The 19,756-nt window shown below is 43.7% G+C and overlaps 1 protein-coding gene across 7 annotated transcripts; it reads right to left on the reverse strand.

Moving 5' to 3' along the window:
• Positions 1 to 222: 222 nt before the first annotated feature.
• LOC116947811 (protein ITPRID2-like) lies at positions 223 to 18,892 on the reverse strand. Of its 7 annotated transcripts, none has more exons than XM_032964005.2 (7): positions 13,180 to 18,892; positions 10,963 to 11,191; positions 10,081 to 10,286; positions 6,921 to 7,726; positions 6,133 to 6,199; positions 5,203 to 5,297; positions 223 to 1,438 (listed from the first exon to the last, which is right to left on the reverse strand). In XM_032964005.2, the coding sequence occupies exons 2-7, from the start codon at positions 11,187 to 11,189 to the stop codon at positions 509 to 511; spliced, it is 2,331 nt and encodes a 776-aa protein (XP_032819896.2). In that variant the 5' UTR covers positions 11,190 to 11,191; positions 13,180 to 18,892; the 3' UTR covers positions 223 to 508. The 7 variants fall into 7 exon arrangements, with proteins under 7 accessions (XP_032819896.2, XP_032819887.2, XP_075925743.1 ...); XM_032963996.2 differs by having other exon boundaries at positions 10,963 to 11,245; XM_076069628.1 differs by having other exon boundaries at positions 10,081 to 10,166; positions 10,963 to 11,248.
• Between the last annotated feature and the right edge of the window lie 864 nt (positions 18,893 to 19,756).

Below are 19,756 nucleotides of genomic sequence, written 5' to 3' on the forward strand. Positions count from 1 at the left end.
AGGCTAGCAGTGCACAATACATTCTGCAAGATTAAGTTTGTCTACCCAAGCAGTTTATCCTGGTGTTGTTACCCAAAAACATCACTGTTACCAATCCAGCCATCTGCTGCTGGTGGGTCTCAGTGCTGTGTATATTGCTAATTGTTTCAACTCCATGCCAGGAGATGCGAACAGACAATCTCTGGATGGCAAGTCCAGTGTGCTCACCATGACACGACAGCATTTGTAACGTCATTATTGTTTATTAAATACTCCCGAGAACAAACACATCTTAGAAAGTATTTACATAACTTTGGTATGATGTATCTTTCTTCTTGGTCGGAAGGTGTCATGGGCAAACAACTGATAATGCTATGAACCCTGATGCTTTATTTTAACTCCAGCGAAAACAAAAATCGCTGAATGTAACACAAAACACCACCAGGTGGCGATCGTAACAAAGGAATATACGGTGCATATTTAACAGCATTTTTGCAGCCCACAGGCAGTGGTGACGAATCGCACAGGTTCACACTTGGACAATGAGGCTATAGTGCAGTCCACGTCTGCTCATGATAAGATCATCAAGACTGCGTGACCGGAAGAGCACACGTGGTTCACAGCTCTTGTGACAATCGATGCATTCTGGGTACATTCGATGGTGGCACTGACGTTGCAGGTGGAGATGGCATTCACAATGATGCGCACACACACATGCTAACCGGACGCGATTGTTGCTGGTGTACGCAAACTTCTGATGGCCCGAAGTCCCATCTTGGGTCTCAGGCATGCCTCCTCTGCTGGACACTGCAAACTCGCAACTCTTCTCATGGTCTCCCATCACTATCATTGTGTGGGAGCGCAGAGGCAGATGTGAGAACGTGCAAGCTGTAGGGACAGCATCCCTGATTGTACTGGATGTGTCCACACTGTCAGTTTGAGTGGACACGGACCGCTGTTTGTTGCGTTCCCTGAGTGAGTGATGTTGTGCGTCACCTGGTGCAGTGGCCACACATTCATCATCAGCAATCACACTGTCGTTCTCGCTAGGGACGTGCTCTGTCTGGCAGGCTGTGCATTGCCTGTTGGGTGTGCGTGATGAGAATAGGTTCCTCTGAGGCACTTTGTAGATTAGTGAGTTTCCCAATGAGTCAGATGACCCATTCTGCGTCCTTTTCAATGTCTGTGACCCACCGATGAAATCTTCAAAAGCGGAAAAGTGCAATCCCCGAGGTTGCTCGTAGAAGCTCTTTGCTGGGTGTGCCTTGAGCTCAATTCTTTCTCCGTCACGATGATATTTGTCAGCCAAGGGCACGGCCTCACCGAGGTGTGGCCACGACCGCATATCACAGGGAGGCAGCAGGGATCCGCACGGCAATTGTTCAGAGATGCATGATGGTGCGAAGGGGATCCCCTGGCTCGTTTGGCTGTCAGCACCAATCAGGAAGTCCGTGCTCTGCTGTTAACGATCAAATACCGTTCATGAGTCAAACATAAAGCAACCGACCTCTCAGTCTAGCACACTAATGTGGATTTTTTTATGCCAGACATCCTCAAGGTCTAATCCTTGTGCCTTTATTGGTAGTATACTCTTTGATGCTAACTTCTCTAATTAGATACATACGATGATGTGTGTGATTGGGGACTGTTAAAAAATAGATCTCTGAGAATTGCTGACCTAAAGTATGCTTTGCATGTATTGATTCTTTCGGTAGGCTTTAGAAAATTAGGGCTCTTTAGTCTCACAATATTTACATCCCATTATCAATCCACTGCTGGATGAAGGTGTGGGTTGTTTGACTCGCTGATGTTAGCTTTTACCAGGAATTTAACTCAGGTCGTCGGATTTAAGTGGAATATGCTAATCACCGGTTGAAAGATAACTGTGACTGAAAAACAAAAAACACTTGCAGCATTTCCACTTAATTCTAGGAATATTCATTCAATTAGGTTAGGCCATTGCCATTTTCCATTGAAAAATATACGCATCGTTAGCAGGTTGTACCCTTATAAATGAAAATCGTTCATTATCTGATCGTTTAAAACTCCATCAGGCGGATGGATCCGCATTAAGTTTCCTACGATAAGCCGATATATGATATATCATACAATATAAAAACCATCATAATCATATCATCAGTTTTGTAAAATATCTTAATTGTCATTGTGCATTTATTTAAAACACTAGCGGTAAGTACCCGGCATTTCCCGGGCGAAAAAGGTGACACACACATGGACTTACACACAGACATCGACCCACACACATAGAAACACATCGACTTAGACGCACACACACACATATGGTTAAACCCAGGATGGATCGTTAGCAGGCCGGCATAAATGTTTCTAACCGGCGAAGATATTCCATTAGGGAGGTGCACGTTTCGCAAGCGTAGAGAAGGGAGGGAATTACCGTGGCCGAGAAGACCTGAAGCTTCATGCGGAGCGAGAGACCAGGTAGCTTCTACACAGCGTAACGCAACCGATGAAAGGATAATGGCGTTCGACTGATTTGGAGTGAGACCTCTGCTGTTAAACCAGAGCCGGTCATGAGCACACTGGCCAGGTATGGGAATCTCTCCAATCTCTCCACAACTGGTGCATCAGCAATTGTGAGTTGTGGAGGTGGATTGTCCGATGGTGCAAAATACCCAGGCAGGTGCTTAGTTTTGGTGGGGTTGATGGTAAGGCCCCACCTCTTAGTGGCAAGCTCCAGATTCAGCAGCAGTGCCTCCAACTCCTCCTCTGAGTGAGCAGCAATTACCAGAGCATCGGCATACATCCCATGGTTGAGCAAAAGGGAGCCATCCCTTGACCGCACCCGGGCATCGATCAGCCTCCCATTGTATCTGTACCATATGGTAATTCCTCCGGTACAGCCATTGAAGGCATCACGAACTATGTGGTGAAAATATATGTTAAATAATGTGGGAGCCAGAGGACATCCCTGTCACACCCAAAGGTGAAGAGGGAATGGCTCTGACTGACGGCCACGTAGTTTGACGCGGCGCCGCTCACCATAATGAAGGTCCTTAAAGATCGTGAGCAAAGGGTGAGGGACTCCGAAAGCATGAAGAACAACCCAGAGGCCAGGCCTACTGATGGTATCATAGGCCTTGAGCAGGTCAATAAAGCACTTACATTCAGTCACACGCACACATGGACCTACAGACACGCGAAGAAATGGACTTACACTGACTCACATGGAGCCACACACACAAAGCGACTAACACACACGCCCATGGACTGACACACACAGACATATCGACTGACACACACAAACACATGGACTTACACACACACACATATGGACTCACACACGCATAGACATCCACTTTAGATACACACACATGGAGTTACACACACATATATCGACGTACACACATACAGCGACTCACACACACATACATCGACTCACACACAGACATACGTGGACTCACCCACACATTGACATAAACACACATATGAACTTACACACACACATATCGACTAAGACACATACACATGGACTTACACACACATACATAGACTGACACATACATTGCCCTACACACACATACACATATGGACCGTGACACACAGACATCTACTTTAGATACACACACATTGATGAACACACATATCGACTCATACACACGCATTGACTTACACACACATATCGAGTGGCACACACACATGTATGGACTTATACACACATGTGGACTAACACACACACATATGGACTGACACACATACACATCGACATACACACACACATCGACTGACACACATAGACACACAAACGCACATTGACTTACACACTCAGATGGAGCCATGCACACACATCGACTAACACACACACATGGACTAACACACACAGCGACTGATACGCACAGAAATGGACTGACACGCACACTTGGAATGACACAAACACTTCGATGTACATAAGACACACATCGGGCGTTTTCCGTTAAAAAAAGACAGACACACACATGGACTTAAACACACGCATGGACCAACACGCACACACATATGGACTCAAACACACACACATCGACTCACACACACACATCAACGTGCACAGCAATCCCCGATGATGGCACAGCTATCAGTATCGCAGAAATGCATTGAAGAAATAAGCAGAAATAAGTGTAAATTAAAGAGCAGCGGTATGCACAGGTAAGTTGAGAAGCAGGCTACAGTCTAGATTATGGACTGCCAGTACGCCGACTCAATGACATAACCATTGCTACAGTCGACATAAAAAGCTGGCAATACGGGCAGCAGCTGAAAAAGCAGAATACAGTTGACATGAAAGGCTGGCAATACACTGAGTGAGGTAAAGAAGCAGGCAACAGATGATAGACTGACAAACTCATAATAGTCAAAAGGAAAATTAGCAGTGTAGATAATAGAGTGCCAGTGCACTGACATTAATTAATCAGCAGGCAGCAGGCCACATCAGACTGGCAGTAGACCGTCGCAGCGTCATGAAAGCACAGCTAAAAAAGGGAATATTTAGCAACCCAATAATGAAAAGTTAGTTTTGTGCACACAAACATTATTATTGTAATATCTGCCAACGTATTTGTTTAATATTAGTAAACAAAAATACTACAATAATGCTATCTAAGCACTGTAATAATATTAATATCAACGGACTTAATAGCAGTAACTGCACGCATCCTGTTGGTGGGGGGGCGAAAAGGACACCAGACTGTGAAGAAATAGCCGCAGCGTTATGTGTATATTTATTGCATGTTAAACACGTAAAAGAAAATGTCTCCCGTGAGCTCGACCGAACGCGCATCACTTGGCAGGGTCCGCCCCCCCTCCACGCAATTGGAGTGAGTTGGTACGGCCGATGTCACGCAATAAATAAACCAAAATCCCACTAAATCGCTAATTTAACTAATTTAAAGGTGACGGACGTAAAAAAGGAATAGCGTCTTCCCACCGCGGGGCTTAGGGCATGCTGGCTGGCAAAAATTTTTCGACGTAAAGCCCACCGTTCGAGAGCCAAATCCCTCGCAAGCGCGCGTACGCATGTGCATTATAGGTTGTTAAGTGGAAACCTATGATGCAGGCTTATATTGTGTAACCTGCAGTTCAAGAACTTTGAAGCAAGATTTTTCATGGAAATACAGCAAAGCATAACTGTAATAAACCTGCACACTGAAATTACAAAGTTTTTGGAAATTGATATAACAATCTAAGTCATTTGGTGAAAATAGATTTTCTTACTTGGTGGTGCACAGCAGAGCTGCAGTCAAAGACGGCCGGGTCTTCGGCATAGCCACTGCTGTCTGAATGTGCACTGCCGGTCCGCGCTGGAAGCCCTGTACAGCGTATACACGCAGGGTTGGCGTGTGTGATGGTGCCATACATATACCTGTCAACCCCTTATCAGTGCCTACCCTATTACAGACAAATTCAAACCTTATTAGTGACCCCGTCCCCTTATACATCTCAATGTTCACCCTACAAAGTCCAATCACAAAGGAGAAACACAAACAAATAGACATTTTTTTTTGCCAGTGTTGAAATGGCTGTACGCCATATGGACCTGAAAACTGAATTTCCATGTACAAGAATACGGGTAAATAACAACAGTCTTGACTGCGTGACCGAGTGAGTAAATTCTGGTGATTCTTTTTTTACAATCGCTAGAAAATTTTAATTTGAGACAATTCAGATACAATTTTCCAAATACAAAACCTGGATTCGAGATATAAAAATTAATGAAACAAATGTAACATCGAAATGTCATTCAGAATAGTTGATCAAAAATACAGGGTGATCCATTTATAAATACCCTACTCATTTGTTATGACCTTTTTCTCAACAAGTGATTGAATATTGCCAAAGTGATTGCTCATTTTTAGAGTAGGCAGTAGCATAGATTTCAGAGGTTTTTAATTGAATTGTTGTGTTCTGTTCAATGTATCCCTATTATTTCATCTCAATATCTATAAAACAATCACCCTGTTTATTAAAATAATCAGAATATTTTAGTGTTAATCTAAGGACCCTAATTAGTGTGTGTATGCACGAATTAATGCATGCTTGTATATACATTAGATGAGGGAAGATAGAGGGGTAGCTGAAGAAAGTAAAGAGTTGAGAAACGGTGGAAAGCAAACTCATTGCTTTAATTGAGAAATGGCCGCTTACCCCAGAACTCCCTCGCACCCGCCGAGTGCAGCCCTGCTCGGTAGGTCTCTCCATCATTATTCAGAACCTAGGGTCGAGGGTGAGGTGATTTAGGACTTGGAATAAACACATTCATATTTTGCTGCAAATGTATACGTGTATATTTTTTTCAAACCGTTTCATACTCCCCATCTCGGTGGCAGTGTATGTGTGTAGCATTGCATTTTCATAGCAGCCATTAGTAAGAATACATTAAATTATTACATACGATAGTATGACTTATTATCTTCAGTAATTCAAACTTTCTGAAATTGCACTGTAATCTTCCATATTCTATATATAATTATATATTTAGACTTTTTCAAATGTTATTTTGCATTATAACAATTTTATACACTGTACCTTAGCATCTATGTCCCATGTTCAGGATCTTCCATACAAAGGACATGTGGCAATGGGATCTCACCTGATTAAAATTAAGGTTACACTACATTTACCCTCTCATGCATCATGTCCACTAAGGTAGACTGCTATGATATATATGACTGCCATGGAATTATATATGAAAAAAATAACACATTTGGTGGGGGTTCCTGACTCATGAAATAATATTAAAAGCAAATTATATAAATGTTGTCTTATAATAATTTACAAGTGTTAATAAACAACTAAAATATTAAACAAATACTTTCTTTAAAATTAAACACTGTGATTACATACTAGGAGGTGCAAAATATGAACATATGGGGGGGGGAAGGTAATGGGTTTCCAAAGGTAGGTAGCTGACATCCCTAATCCACTACCCCCACCTCTTCCAGGTCAAACGAGTCCTTGAGTCTGGGCTTGTCCTGCGGGCCGTGGTGGGTAGTTGATGATCCTTTGTCTCTGTGCACGACTGCACTGGGTCGTGGGATGCATGACTGCCTGCTCATGGGAGTTTCCGCCTCATTTAATTTTGTCTGAAAGCAGCCTATGATATCGGAGGGCTCGTCTCTGTGCTCCCCACAAGCCCTAGATTCCTCACCAGCTGTGCCCACGCAGCTTGTGAGCTTTGAGATGCCAGACTTTGGAAAAGTAACCTCTCTCCCTGAGTCCGGCTCTCTGCAATCCCTACAAGTGCACGAGTATTTTTCTTCAACCACTTTCAGACAAGTGTTAGTTAAACCTGCTGCTATAAAAGCCTCGCCAAACTGAAAATGTACGGTCTTGAGTGACGGTTCAGCCAGCATGCTCTCTCTTGTTAAATGGCCACCAGCAGTGGCGATGGCAGGTCGCTGTAATGACGTTTTGCCAGGCTCGGCTGTGGGAACGGTGAGTTGCTGTTTCACCAACATCAAGCAGTTGTAATCTATCGTGTTAACAGTGCCACCGAACAATTTGTGCTTGGACAGAGTCTTGATGAGCCTGCGGGCAACCTTCGTCTTGCCAGAGCGCTGAATGTTTCCAACGCTAGTGCACTGGTCCTCCTCTCTTCCGCCCTCTTCCTGCTGCACAAACAGGCTGCGGGTGCGCACCAGTGGCAGCAGCATGGGGACGTGCACTCCTGACACCTGAGAGTAGATCTGGTTCAACGTGTCGGCCACGTTGGCCAGCATCCTGACCTGGCGGAAACGGCCTGTGCACAGAAAGATACAGTGAGGGAAAAAAGTATTTGATCCCCTGCTGATTTTGTATGTTTGCCCACTGACAAAGAAATGATCAGTCTATAATTTTAATGGTAGGTTTATTTGAAAAGTGAGAGACAGAATAACAACAACAAAATCCAGAAAAACGCATGTCAAAAATGTTATGGATTGATTTGCATTTTAATGAGGGAAATAAGCATTTGACCCCTCTGCAAAACATGACTTAGTACTTGGTGGCAAAACCCTTGTTGGCAATCACAGAGGTCAGACGTTTCATGTAGTTGGCCACCAGGTTTGCACACATCTCAGGAGGGATTTTGTCCCACTCCTCTTTGCAGATCTTCTCCAAGTCATTAAGGTTTCGAGGCTGACGTTTGGAAACTCGAACCTTCAGCTCCCTCCACAGATTTTCTATGGGATTAAGGTCTGGAGACTGGCTAGGCCACTCCAGGACCTTAATGTGCTTCTTCTTGAGCCACTCCTTTGTTGCCTTGGCCATGTGCTTTGGGTCATTGTCATGCTGGAATACCCATCCACGACCCATTTTCAATGCCCTGGCTGAGGAAAGGAGGTTCTCACCCAATATTTGATGGTACATGGCCCCGTCTATTGTCCCTTTGATGCGGTGAAGTTGTCCTGTCCCCTTAGCAGAAAAACACCCCCAAAGCATAATGTTTCCACCTCCATGTTTGACGGTGGGGATGGTGTTCTTGGGGTCACAGGCAGCATTCCTCCTCCTCCAAACACGGCGAGTTGAGTTGATGCCAAAGAGCTCCATTTTGGTCTTATGTGACCGCAACACTTTCACCCAGTTGTCCTCTGAATCATTCAGATGTTCATTGGCAAACTTCAGACAGGCTGTCTTGAGCAGGGGGACCTTGCGGGCGCTGCAGGATTTCAGTCCTTCACGGCGTAGTGTGTTACCAATTGTTTTCTTGGTGACTATGGTCCCAGCTGCCTCGAGATCATTGACAAGATCCTCCAGTGTAGTTCTGGGCTGATTCCTCACCGTTCTCATGATCATTTCAACTCCACGAGGTGAGATCTTGCATGGAGCCCCAGGCCGAGGAAGATTGACAGTTCTTTTGTGTTTCTTCCATTTGCGAAGAATCGCACCAACTGTTGTCACCTTCTCACCAAGCTGCTTGGCAATGGTCTTGTAGCCCATTCCAGCCTTGTGTAGGTCTACAATATTGTCCCTGACATCCTTGGAGAGCTCTTTGGTCTTGGCCATGGTGGAGAGTTTTGAATCTGATTGATTGATTGCTTCTGTGGACAGGTATCTTTTATACAGGTAACAAGCTGAGATTAGGAGCACTCCCTTTAAGAGTGTGCTCCTAATCTCAGCTCGTTACCTGTATGAAAGACACCTGGGAGCCAGAAATCTTTCTGATTGAGAGGGGGTCAAATACGTATTTCCCTCATTAAAATGCAAATCAAATTATAACATTTTTGACATGCGTTTTTCTGGATTTTGTTGTTATTCTGTCTCTCACTGTTCAAATTAACCTACCATTAAAATTATAGACTGATCATTTCTTTGTCAGTGGGCAAACGTACAAAATCAGCAGGGGATCAAATACTTTTTTCTCTCACTGTATGTGACCTCTCCAAGATCAAAATGAGTCGCTTATTATCAGTGTATTATAGTATCAACATAATCATCACCACCACCACCATCATCATAATTATCAACATTTTATTTACTTATATAGTACCTTTCACATAATGTATAAAAGCTATTATCACACAACTCTAAACAGGGGCTATCTCATGTTAAAAATAGTTTTAAATGGACCTTAAAAACTGCAAAAAAATGTAACCCCACTATCATCCAGTTTATGGCAATTAGACTGCAGTTTAAAGCAATCGCGAACAAATAAAAAAAGGCGAAAATTAAACCATCAATTATATAACTTGCAGAATTTGCCAAATTAGTATATATATTTTATAAGTCTAAAACTATTCTTAATCAACAGCATAATTGTGTTATAATTAAGCATAGCTCATAGTTTTGTTTGAGTTAAATGTTTTACTGTTTACAGTAAAACAAATCCATATTTTCGACATATAAATTACACTGTTAAAAAAGACCTTCATAAAATGCAAATAGATGGGTTTTAAGTTTAAATTATTCCTTACATTATTTTTGTAACTCTGCCAAGCACAAATACAGCACCAGAAAACCACCTAGCTGAGCATGGGAATTGTAACTGGCAATTTCTTCCTCCTGGTGGCCTTGTTGATAGTCATACAGCTGAAGGCAGACTTGGCCTAGCCTGCCATGGCTGTGAGTTAAGCAGCACGACAGAGAAACGTTGTGAACATTGAAGAGGCAACTTACGTTCGAGACCAGAGTGCTCGCCTGAGAGGCGTGCGAGCTGCGATGCGAGGAGCACCTGCCCGTTGATCCCTCGTGCCTGCGACACACTGGAGAAGTAACGTGCTGGGATCTTGGTGGTGACATCTGGTTCATCCTTCCCAAAGCCCAGGTTGTACAGGACCTCCTCTGGGTCCTCTGAACGCTTACAAAGCAGCTCGCTTACCCTGCTGGGGGAAACAGCGAGAGCTCGAGGTTTACTTCATGATTTTTTTAAGCCAAAGTGGAACAGTGGTGCAGGCCAGCTGGTTACAGAGTGGTGTTGGTAATGTTAGGCTTGTATGGAAGAACAAGCAACAACTACAAAGAATCATCTGGTTAAAATAGAGCCTCGAGTAATACTTTAATGGATAAGTCATCAAAATGAATCATAAGGAGCTTCTAAAACTGTTCTCTTTTGTGAATGCGTACCTGTACTGTGAATGCATATAGCTATATATATAATTTTAAAATCCAGTGGTGAGGGCTCAATTAATTGTTCCTAACTTGGTGGGCCAAAACTTGTAAGACTGAGGACAATACATAATATATGAAGAACCAAGAAATTCCATGTTTCCTTGTAGTCTCTAAAAAGGGTGTAAAAATGTCCCCAGCAAGATTCAATGAATTGCCATGAAACTGAATAAGGTTTTTTTCAAAGTAGAAAGAGTAGCCACGCAACGTCATTACATCAACAAATTGATTATTTCAAACTCGAATCAATACATCGTTAGCTTTTGAATCAATGTTAATCGATGCATGATTACACTAGCAGGAATGTGCTGTTTGCTCCACCTCTCTCAACAGATTAACTCGTAAAATTGGGTGCAATTAAAGACATTCCCAGTTTATCCCTTTTTCACTTACGACACTCGAGGGGTGCAGTGCGCGTTCAGGCTGTCGCTCTGGTGTCCAAGGTAAACTTTGGTGGCATTACTCCCTGTGGTGGGTGGTGCTTGGAGGTCCACAGCAGTCGCCTGCCAGCCTCTCCTGCTGGTTAGCCAGAGATCCCGCTTGGAACTTCTTGTTGTAGGTAGCCCGACAGCAGCAGGCAAAGTTGGGCCCTTCTTATCTCGGGGACTCACGGTCTCCATGACTGCACACGGAAAGCTTGATCACCTGGCGGCACTCAGTGCGATTCCTAAACCACCTGCTGGAAAAGGTGAAAACCCTTTAACGTGCGTTACTGGCACAAGTTAAACCCTTCAACTTACCAGTTTACACATGATCATCCTTGACATTATCTGCCAACTTAGGCGAGTCCCCTATATACACACACCAAACTTAAATGCAAAGTTTTTAAATGTGACCCGAAATGGCCAACTTTCAAAAATACTGTTTGTCATACACCACCTACTTGTGTGGGGCAACTTGGCAATACCAGGCTTGCAATTGTATTTGCAGCTAATGAGACCTCGAGTTGTCAGCGACTGATAACGGCTTTCATGTGCATTTGTACGTCCGTTTTTCAAATTCCTTAAAGTAATAATAAGTATGTTATTTAGTGTCTAAACTTATTTTTACCATATGCTGGGCCAATCTGGGATCAAAGGGAAGTAGTGTAGGTATAGCTGCAATATCCTTTGAATATGTGCAATCTGCCGTTACTCTCACCAACCCATGATGAAGTTGCATCAGCTGCCAAAAAATGGTGAACATGTTAATCCAGAGAATAGGAATTACGGCGGGAAGTATAGATAGGAAACAAACTGTACTGGAGATCTCTTATCCGTAGCTCTATTATGGTTTCAAAAATCCGTGGCAGCTGTAGCGTCCGCGAAAAGTCCGAATATCCGCAGCCCTATTTCTTCCTATTTCGTATTTGCAAAAAATGTGCATGTAGATGGGTGCATCACACAAAGCCTTCCATGTAACTATTAACCAACCTATTTTTAAAATAGTTTCATGTAGATACTGTAATTTGATATCCCAGCTCTACTTAAGTTATCAGTTCCTCTGGCTAGATGTCAATTCGCTGCCATACAAACCGCCGCTTATGTTAAGTATGTTGTTGACAATATCTTATTCAGACGATGTAAGACTATTTATCAGGGGTAACGGTGCTGTATATTTAATATAGATACTGTTATATTGCATAGCATGTATGTGGCTCACAGCATGCGAAAGCAGTCAAGTATTTTTTTACAGTAATCATCACCAGTCATGATCTATCCACTGCTTGACAAAGGCCTTCCCAAGCCGTCACCATCGATCACAGTCCCGCGATGCAACAATCCGATTTAACATCTGCACATGACTTTATCTCATCACTCCATCTACGAGGTGAACGTCCTATCAAATAATATTCTACCCTTCAATTGCCAGCCTACCGTTGGTCTCGATCACCGGCAACCATCAATCCATTATAGCCACGTGTCCTGCCTAAGCCCACTTAATTTCCTTAACGGATATTACGACGGTAAAACTCATTTACAAACAAAAACAACGGAACAGCTCCCCTGAGACTGTAAGAAGTACAAACACATTATATGATGTGAATAAGAGTCAGGCAGGTTATTCGGCATTTCTAGAAACACTGTTTTAAGTTTCCACATTGGGCCCTAAAATGGTGTATTCGCAAATGCAATACACAACAGAACTGTACTGAGCAGCATTTCATTTCCTCATGTACCCCGAGCCATTCATACACCACCACCACGCCTAAATATAAGACTCGGCTTACCAACACGCGCGTTATTAAGAGTCGAAACAATGTTCAACCCTACAAAGCATTAATCACGCATACACATTTGTGAAAATACGCTTGACGGTGGTGCACAATTTAAGAAGTTCAGCGCATTCGTTAAAAAAACGCTGCCCTAAAAGGAAATAATGTACAGTAACAGCCGACGTTTCGAGCAATCACCCTTCTTAAGAGCAGGGAGACTCGACCCCTGCTATGATCGCTGCTATGAAGAAGGGCCGCTGGCCGAAACGTCGTCTATTACATACTGTAGTTTCCATTTAGGGCAGTGTTATTGACGAATATGCCGAGTTTTTGTCTTCTTCAACGCCATAACTCAATGGACCGCATTGACGACCCGCCACGTGACAAAATAAAGTGCGTTTGCTTGTGACACCCACCTGCAATGGGTGTGATGGGCACAGACAGCCGAAGTTGATGAGTTCACCTTCCCTGTGGAAGATTCCTGTTGGGTTTGGCCGGGGTGATTGGTCCGAGACCCTCCGGACAGCACCTTTGCCTGCCCTTCCCCGCACGGGGCTCTCATGAGCTGGCCTCTCACACTCAGCTACCCCCTCTCTCCTCTCCCTCTCTCTCTTCTCATGTCAGCTTCTCGCTACCCGCTTGATGCCCTTTGCGAGTCGCCGGTGCTTTTCGTGAGAACAGCTATGACTCAAAGCTCGCCCGATGTTGTTCCCTTTGTGGCCACCGCCCCCACCACACGCACGCACGCAATAGTTTTCAGGTCGTCAACATGTTAAAGCGAGCGGCACTAATGGGGATTTGTACGCGCACGTTAGACGGCCCTGTTGTCAGCCCACTGCTGGATGAGGGCTTCCCCACCCGGGCGCTGTGCCCAGGTCGTGGGGGGTGAAGTATAAAGTACTGTATGATGGCACCACCAACCACCCCCAGCCTCCCATGCCGTGCTGCATGCATCACGCTCGGCAGTGCGGGGGGGTTCGTGAGGGCGGCGGCGCACAGACGCGGGGCGCATAGCGCAAATACAATCATGACATTTACCGCACTTGCCCTGCCTCTGCTGCCCGCAACGTGGTACAACCTCGCGCGCATGCCGATAGCACCTGCTGTGCACGGTGCTCGCTCATCCGAGCACTGTTCATATGCGGGCTCAAAGTCAGCTTAGCTTCCAATATCCCGACGGAGTTCATCTGGCGCACCATTCCTGGCGATTCGTTCACGGTAGCAGCCTGTACACGAGTGGCGATACTGCACGCGGTGTCGTGTTCATATCGCCGCGAATGCGCCCGGTCTGTGATGGTCGGGTGTCTGTCAAGGGAGGGAGGGTGGGAGGTTCGTTCGTTGCTTGGAAGGTATGACCGCATCATGGATATAGCCAGGTTGTTGTAGAGTTAATGAAGAGTCATCCTAGTCGCTCGTAGACTGGAGTAGGCACGTCAAACGAGTAGCTGAAGCCTTAGCGAGGGGGAAACTGAATTTGGTGTACCGGGTGCGGATAAATTATTTTCGGGTCGCCGAACTTGATCGGATCTGGTTGAAATTAAAACCCTGGGCGCATTGTGGTCCTCTCTGGATTGAGACTGTGGATTGAATTTAAAGCGTGTCCGTGGAAGGGCTACGAGTATCATCCCATCGTTTGTGGCATTCCTGTCACATGAAGCCAAACACTAATATCTGGAATTGTCCAGATACACAAATGCAGGACCCTCTTTAAAAATAGCACTGGATAAATGGCATATAGTAGAAGCAATACGTTCATAAAATGCGTGTCCGTGTGTCAGTGTACAAGGTTACACTCCTACAAAAATGGCCAAATATTGACAAATTGTGGTCTCATTGGAAACATCATCATCGCAGGGACAAATGGCCATTTGATTCCCTGACCTTTGAAAAAGCCATGCGCGCCCTGTGAGAGTGGCGGGTTATCAAATATAGAGACGTACTCCTATTCAAACTATGAAATAAAAATGCAGATATGTATAGCCGAGTAGTGCAATCACTTGGCGTGCTTCCTAGCGTCACATTTATAGCGTTTCCATAAGGGGGCTAAAAGCCTAACGGAGGGCGATACTCGAGTTAATTGGACGAGCCATGCCAATACAGGTGGCTACCTATGTGGTTCTTTGAGCGTTATGCCATCGTCATGCGTGGGGTTTTCCGTTTACTTCGGATTCCTCAGACATGCCGAGCACTCGTTGATAGAAATGGCCAAACCTGCCAGTCCAGGACCCTCAATAAAATGTGTCTTGGAGGTTCAGGATACTGTTAAAATTAACGGAATTATGGAGGCCCCTGCGTAAATGAAGGGCAATATGGAATAAATCCATCGTGTTACCCATTTTACACTGCAAATGTTATCACATTTAACATGAAATTGTGTGCACATTTAATTGTTAATTGTAATTTTAATGTACCCATGTACAATGCATATTATTAGAGGTAAAACCAATGTTATCGGACAACTGCTGTGCTGTAGACTACCCAGAGTGATTGTAATTCAATCGGCCCTGGAGGGAATGCGGTGATGCGCCAACTGAGATTTGAACTTGCAGTATTCCGATGGCTGAAACGATAACGACTCCCGTTATGATGCAAGCAAGCAGACCAAACGTGAAATATCTAACAGTGCATTTCTCATCCTGTCAATGTCTTATTGAGCGTGAAAAGATGCGAGCTTTAGCAGACTCACACATTTGTATAGTAAGCAATTAAATTGGAATTACGTGTAGCGTTACTAAACTACACATTATTTGTGAGTCTGTCACTGGTATCTTCAACACAACTTATGAAACAAACAGAGATTCCCCCTATAGCATTCCACGGTCTCGAGGGCAAGTGCGATTAGCGAACACCTATAAAGGCCGGTATGGCCACACTAAATGGGGGTGGGTGGCCAGCACCACGGCCAGTTGCCTTTGTCTTTTAAAGACACAGGCGGACTGGATAACCTCCAGGACTGAGAGGTATACGTAAAGCTGCCGCGGTCACGTGACGAATTGACAGCTCATACCTTACCCCTGACGGAGTTTCCTGGCTTTTTATGACGTGTAATCCTGGCCTCATTCAACACATTTCATGATCGCCAGCCATAGTCAAGCTCACTGCTGGGTGATTGGCTCTCATATCCGTTGCTGTCCCTAACGATCCTGAGATGCAATCACCAAAGGGCCTGCACAGAAGATAATTTCATTGCGTCATCTCTGCAGTCAATGTCCCAATCCCTTGTACAGTAGTACATGTTATTTAAGATAAAGTTAAATGTATTCGAAGGGTATGATTTATCATTTTTATCATTATAAGACATGTATTTGCAGTATTTTATTTATTATGTAATAATTTTGGATTGGGAGATTACTAATACATTAGTAAAAACTCGGTTTGACTATACCAATGAATCAATTTATTTCAGCAACAATACCAGTGTATGTGTTAAGTTATATTTATACACAATTCAACTACACTTTAGCTAAAGGTGTCATAATTATTAAATATGACTCTAAGGCAGGACTTGTGCAAGATGTTCGAAGTTTAGGTAGACCCGTTATAAATGAAAGTTTTTAAATGTAAAGTTTACCACCTTTCCATGTCCATGAGCACAGCATGCGCGCTGTAATCTTTATCTCAACTCCAAACAGCAAATGTAAAATGACTAAATTAATGGGCTTCGGTGACTGTAGCACTATAATTGTAACGAGGTCAAGCCTGCGAAATTTCAGTTTCGTCCATAAAAGATTATCCGTACCACGGTACTCCTGGCCAAATCAAGCTACCCACCAAACCGACCTCTCCCAAAAATAACACGTCGCCACCATCAGCGTTGGTGAATCCACGAGTGAATGTGTAATCAATCATCATAGGCCGTTCTCACCACATCACAACATAATCATAGACATCGTTGTGGAGAATAAAACAGATAGATTATAAGCAGATAATCTTCCTTCTTTATATATCTGTCACTCCACATACAATCTAAGAGTATTTATTACACAACCCATCGGTCCAACAGCCTTCTGGGACTAACATTTAAATAGTATTGATTCAGAATCAGCAAACACTGGACCGGCTTCAACACCAACTGTCTCATCAGCACATTCAGGCTTTCATGAATCAATGCTGGTCAACTGCCATACATCATGTTGACTTTATGGTACAATTGTGGTTATGAATACAATTGTGGTTAGATGCGTTTCTTACATACAAATAGCTGCATAGTTGTACTAAATATGTCTATGCTTCTGACGTGAATACGTTACAACACGTAGATGAAAAGTGCAGGTCAGCCTTGAAGAACCTCATATCATCAAGAAGTACTGTTTGCTAAAATGTGAATGTATTTTCACCGGTTTTGAATATATGCCAACATATATTACGTGGAAATACTTCGATATAATATAGAAATACATTGTACCAACGACAAACACATTTCAGCCCTGCAGAACGTAAGGGCAAGAACTGTTAGTGAGCACTTTACGAGGTGCATGAAAGATTAGTGTAGTCAGTAACAATTATAGCGACCTTAATCTCTTTAGTACATACTTATGGCACTAGATACTAATTTAAGACCGAGTCGACCTTTGGGTATGTACCGTACGTTTAACTTATTTCGCACCGTACGTAGCCAACCGTGCTAATCGGAAGTGCGAGGGTAGTGCAACAAACTAAACAGGACATGGTTTGAAACCGCTTGCCACTGTTGTTAATGGCTTGGAATCGAACCCAGGTCAACAAGTTCATAGCGCAGTGTGGGAACCACTGCACCACACACAAAGGCACTGAGACTCAATATCCCCAATTATGTAACGTGGCCAGGAATATAACCCGAGGTCGTTGAAAACAAATACACAGACAATTCACCTCTATATATGTCCATCCACATCAAAACAAACTCAAGTATGTTTAACTGAACAAATCCCAGCAGCCACGCGGCCTTTTGAGAGTACAGATAGTCCCCGCGTTCCGATGGTCCGACTTACGATATTTCGATGTTACGATGTTACGATGGCGATGCGACAACATTGTTAAATATTTTAAATTTCGCGCGGCAGGCAAACGCAGCAGCGTACGAGGTGCGATACTGGACGCTGGGACGCTGCATGGATGTACACATCTCCCGGCCTTGTGTGGTGGTGATGCCTCACTCTCAACACTCTGGTCGACGGAGTTGAAGTTAAATTTTTGATTTTTTTATTGTTTTATACCCTTCAACGTGACTTTACCGAAAGAACCAAGAATAGGAGTTGAAGTTGTTCTCGGTGTTAGCGCGTGTATATTTTTTTCTGTGTTTTTTTTTGCGTTTCAAAGCATGTTTAAAGTTGTTTTTTTATATAGCAGATAAGATTTTCTTGAAAAAAAACGTTCCATTAAAATTGCAGTTCATATAGGTTGGCTAATAATTTACCCTGTTTTTTTTACTTTACATTTTACTGCGCAACACAGTATTGGAATTAATTAGTTTATACAGTACGGTACTGTAAATTGCTCTGTTTTGCTAAATTATCACCATTCTTTAAGACTCCTGGGTAGGTTAGGCCATCTTCGACTTACGATATTTTTGACTTACGATAGGGGGGTCATCGTAACGCATCTCCGTCGTAAGTCGAGGACTACCTATATATTCCAGTACAGTATGAGCGTTGAAGGAGTACACGGTCTGCCTTTGTATTGAATTATAGTATTATACAGTATACTAGCTTCACGACCCGGCTTCGCCCGGGACTTGGATTCACCACACCCGACCGCCTTTGTCGTCCCCCCCCCACCCCCAGTGGCGATGTTCACACACCACACCAGTTACTCGTTTGAGGCTGAGTCGACCTAGGGGAGGCCCAGGACCGGTTAAAATAATCGTCACCGGTGGTGGCCGTGAGCGGGAATCGAACTCGGGTTCGCCGGGTTCGTAGCGCGGCGCGCGAATCGCTACGCAGTCGCTGGCCTCCACCCCTACCACACGCACACACAGGATAAAGACAAAGATCCCCCCGTGTAGCCTGTCAGTAAACGACTGAAATAATAAAGCAATGCTGCTCGAAGAACGCCTTAGACCTGCAACACATTTGTATTTCGCTTTACCCGCGATCAGCAGGCACACTCCGTTACGCTTCCGCACACGGGTCACGTGACATTTGTGACGTCACAGCTCACTTGCCGTGCAAAACATGCATTATTGAGCCCCCCCCAAAAAAATATATAGAAAAGTCTATTTTTATCATTTTTGCATGGTGTACAGTCTGAAAGTACCCACATGGCAAATTTCAAGTTTGTTGCCCGTCGGGAAGTACGCTAAACATTTTGAACAGACACACATAATCACAAATTTTCCTTTTATATACACAGGTAGTCCCCGACTTACGATGGTCCGACTTAGGATATTTCAATCTTACGATGTCGATAGCGATATGACACAATTGTAAAATAGTTATAATTTCGCTCGGCAGGCAAACGCAGCAGCGTACGAGGTACGATACTGTAACTTTATCATCGCCATCCTCTTCTTCCGACAACTAAGTTAACGTAGCCATCAACAACCTAACATCGTTCAAGTATGCAGACGACGGACAGGATCTTTGTGAGTACAATAGAATATGATACGTTACGATACGTTCAATGCATGTATGAAACATAGCTTTAGCGATTTCATTTTAGGGTTACCACGATACGATACATACGTTCAATGCATGTTAAAAGTGTTTTATGGCAGATAGGATTGTTTCCTGAACAAACTTTCTATGAAATTCCAGTTCATATAGGTAGGCTAAGAATTTACCTTGTTTTTTACTTTACATTTTACTGTGCAATACAGTATTGTAATTAATGAATACATACAGTATATAGTTTGTACAGTACGGTACTGTAAATTGCTCTGTTTTGCTAAATTATCACCATTCTTTAAGACTCTTGGGTAGGCTAGGCCATTTTCGACTTAGGATATTTTCGACTTACAATGGGGTCGTTGTAATGCATCTCCATCGTAAGTCGGGGACGACCTGTACAGTAAAA

This window comes from Petromyzon marinus, chromosome 2, assembly GCF_048934315.1.
Source record: "Petromyzon marinus isolate PM22_M1 ecotype Great Lakes invasive population chromosome 2, UKy_Petmar_22M1.pri1.0, whole genome shotgun sequence".
Classification (NCBI taxonomy): Eukaryota; Metazoa; Chordata; class Hyperoartia; order Petromyzontiformes; family Petromyzontidae; genus Petromyzon; species Petromyzon marinus.

Bases quoted from the DNA above. Each gene is read 5' to 3' on its own strand.
- LOC116947811 (XM_032964005.2), bottom strand. From the start codon at position 11,189: ATGGAGACCGTGAGTCCCCGAGATAAGAAGGGCCCAACTTTGCCTGCT. The intron at 6,200-6,920 runs GTGGGGGTAGTG...CCTCGACCCTAG, and splicing joins ACTCGTTTGACCTGGAAGAG to GTTCTGAATAATGATGGAGA. The intron at 5,298-6,132 runs GTAAGCGGCCAT...TACGCTGTACAG, and splicing joins GGGTGCGAGGGAGTTCTGGG to GGCTTCCAGCGCGGACCGGC.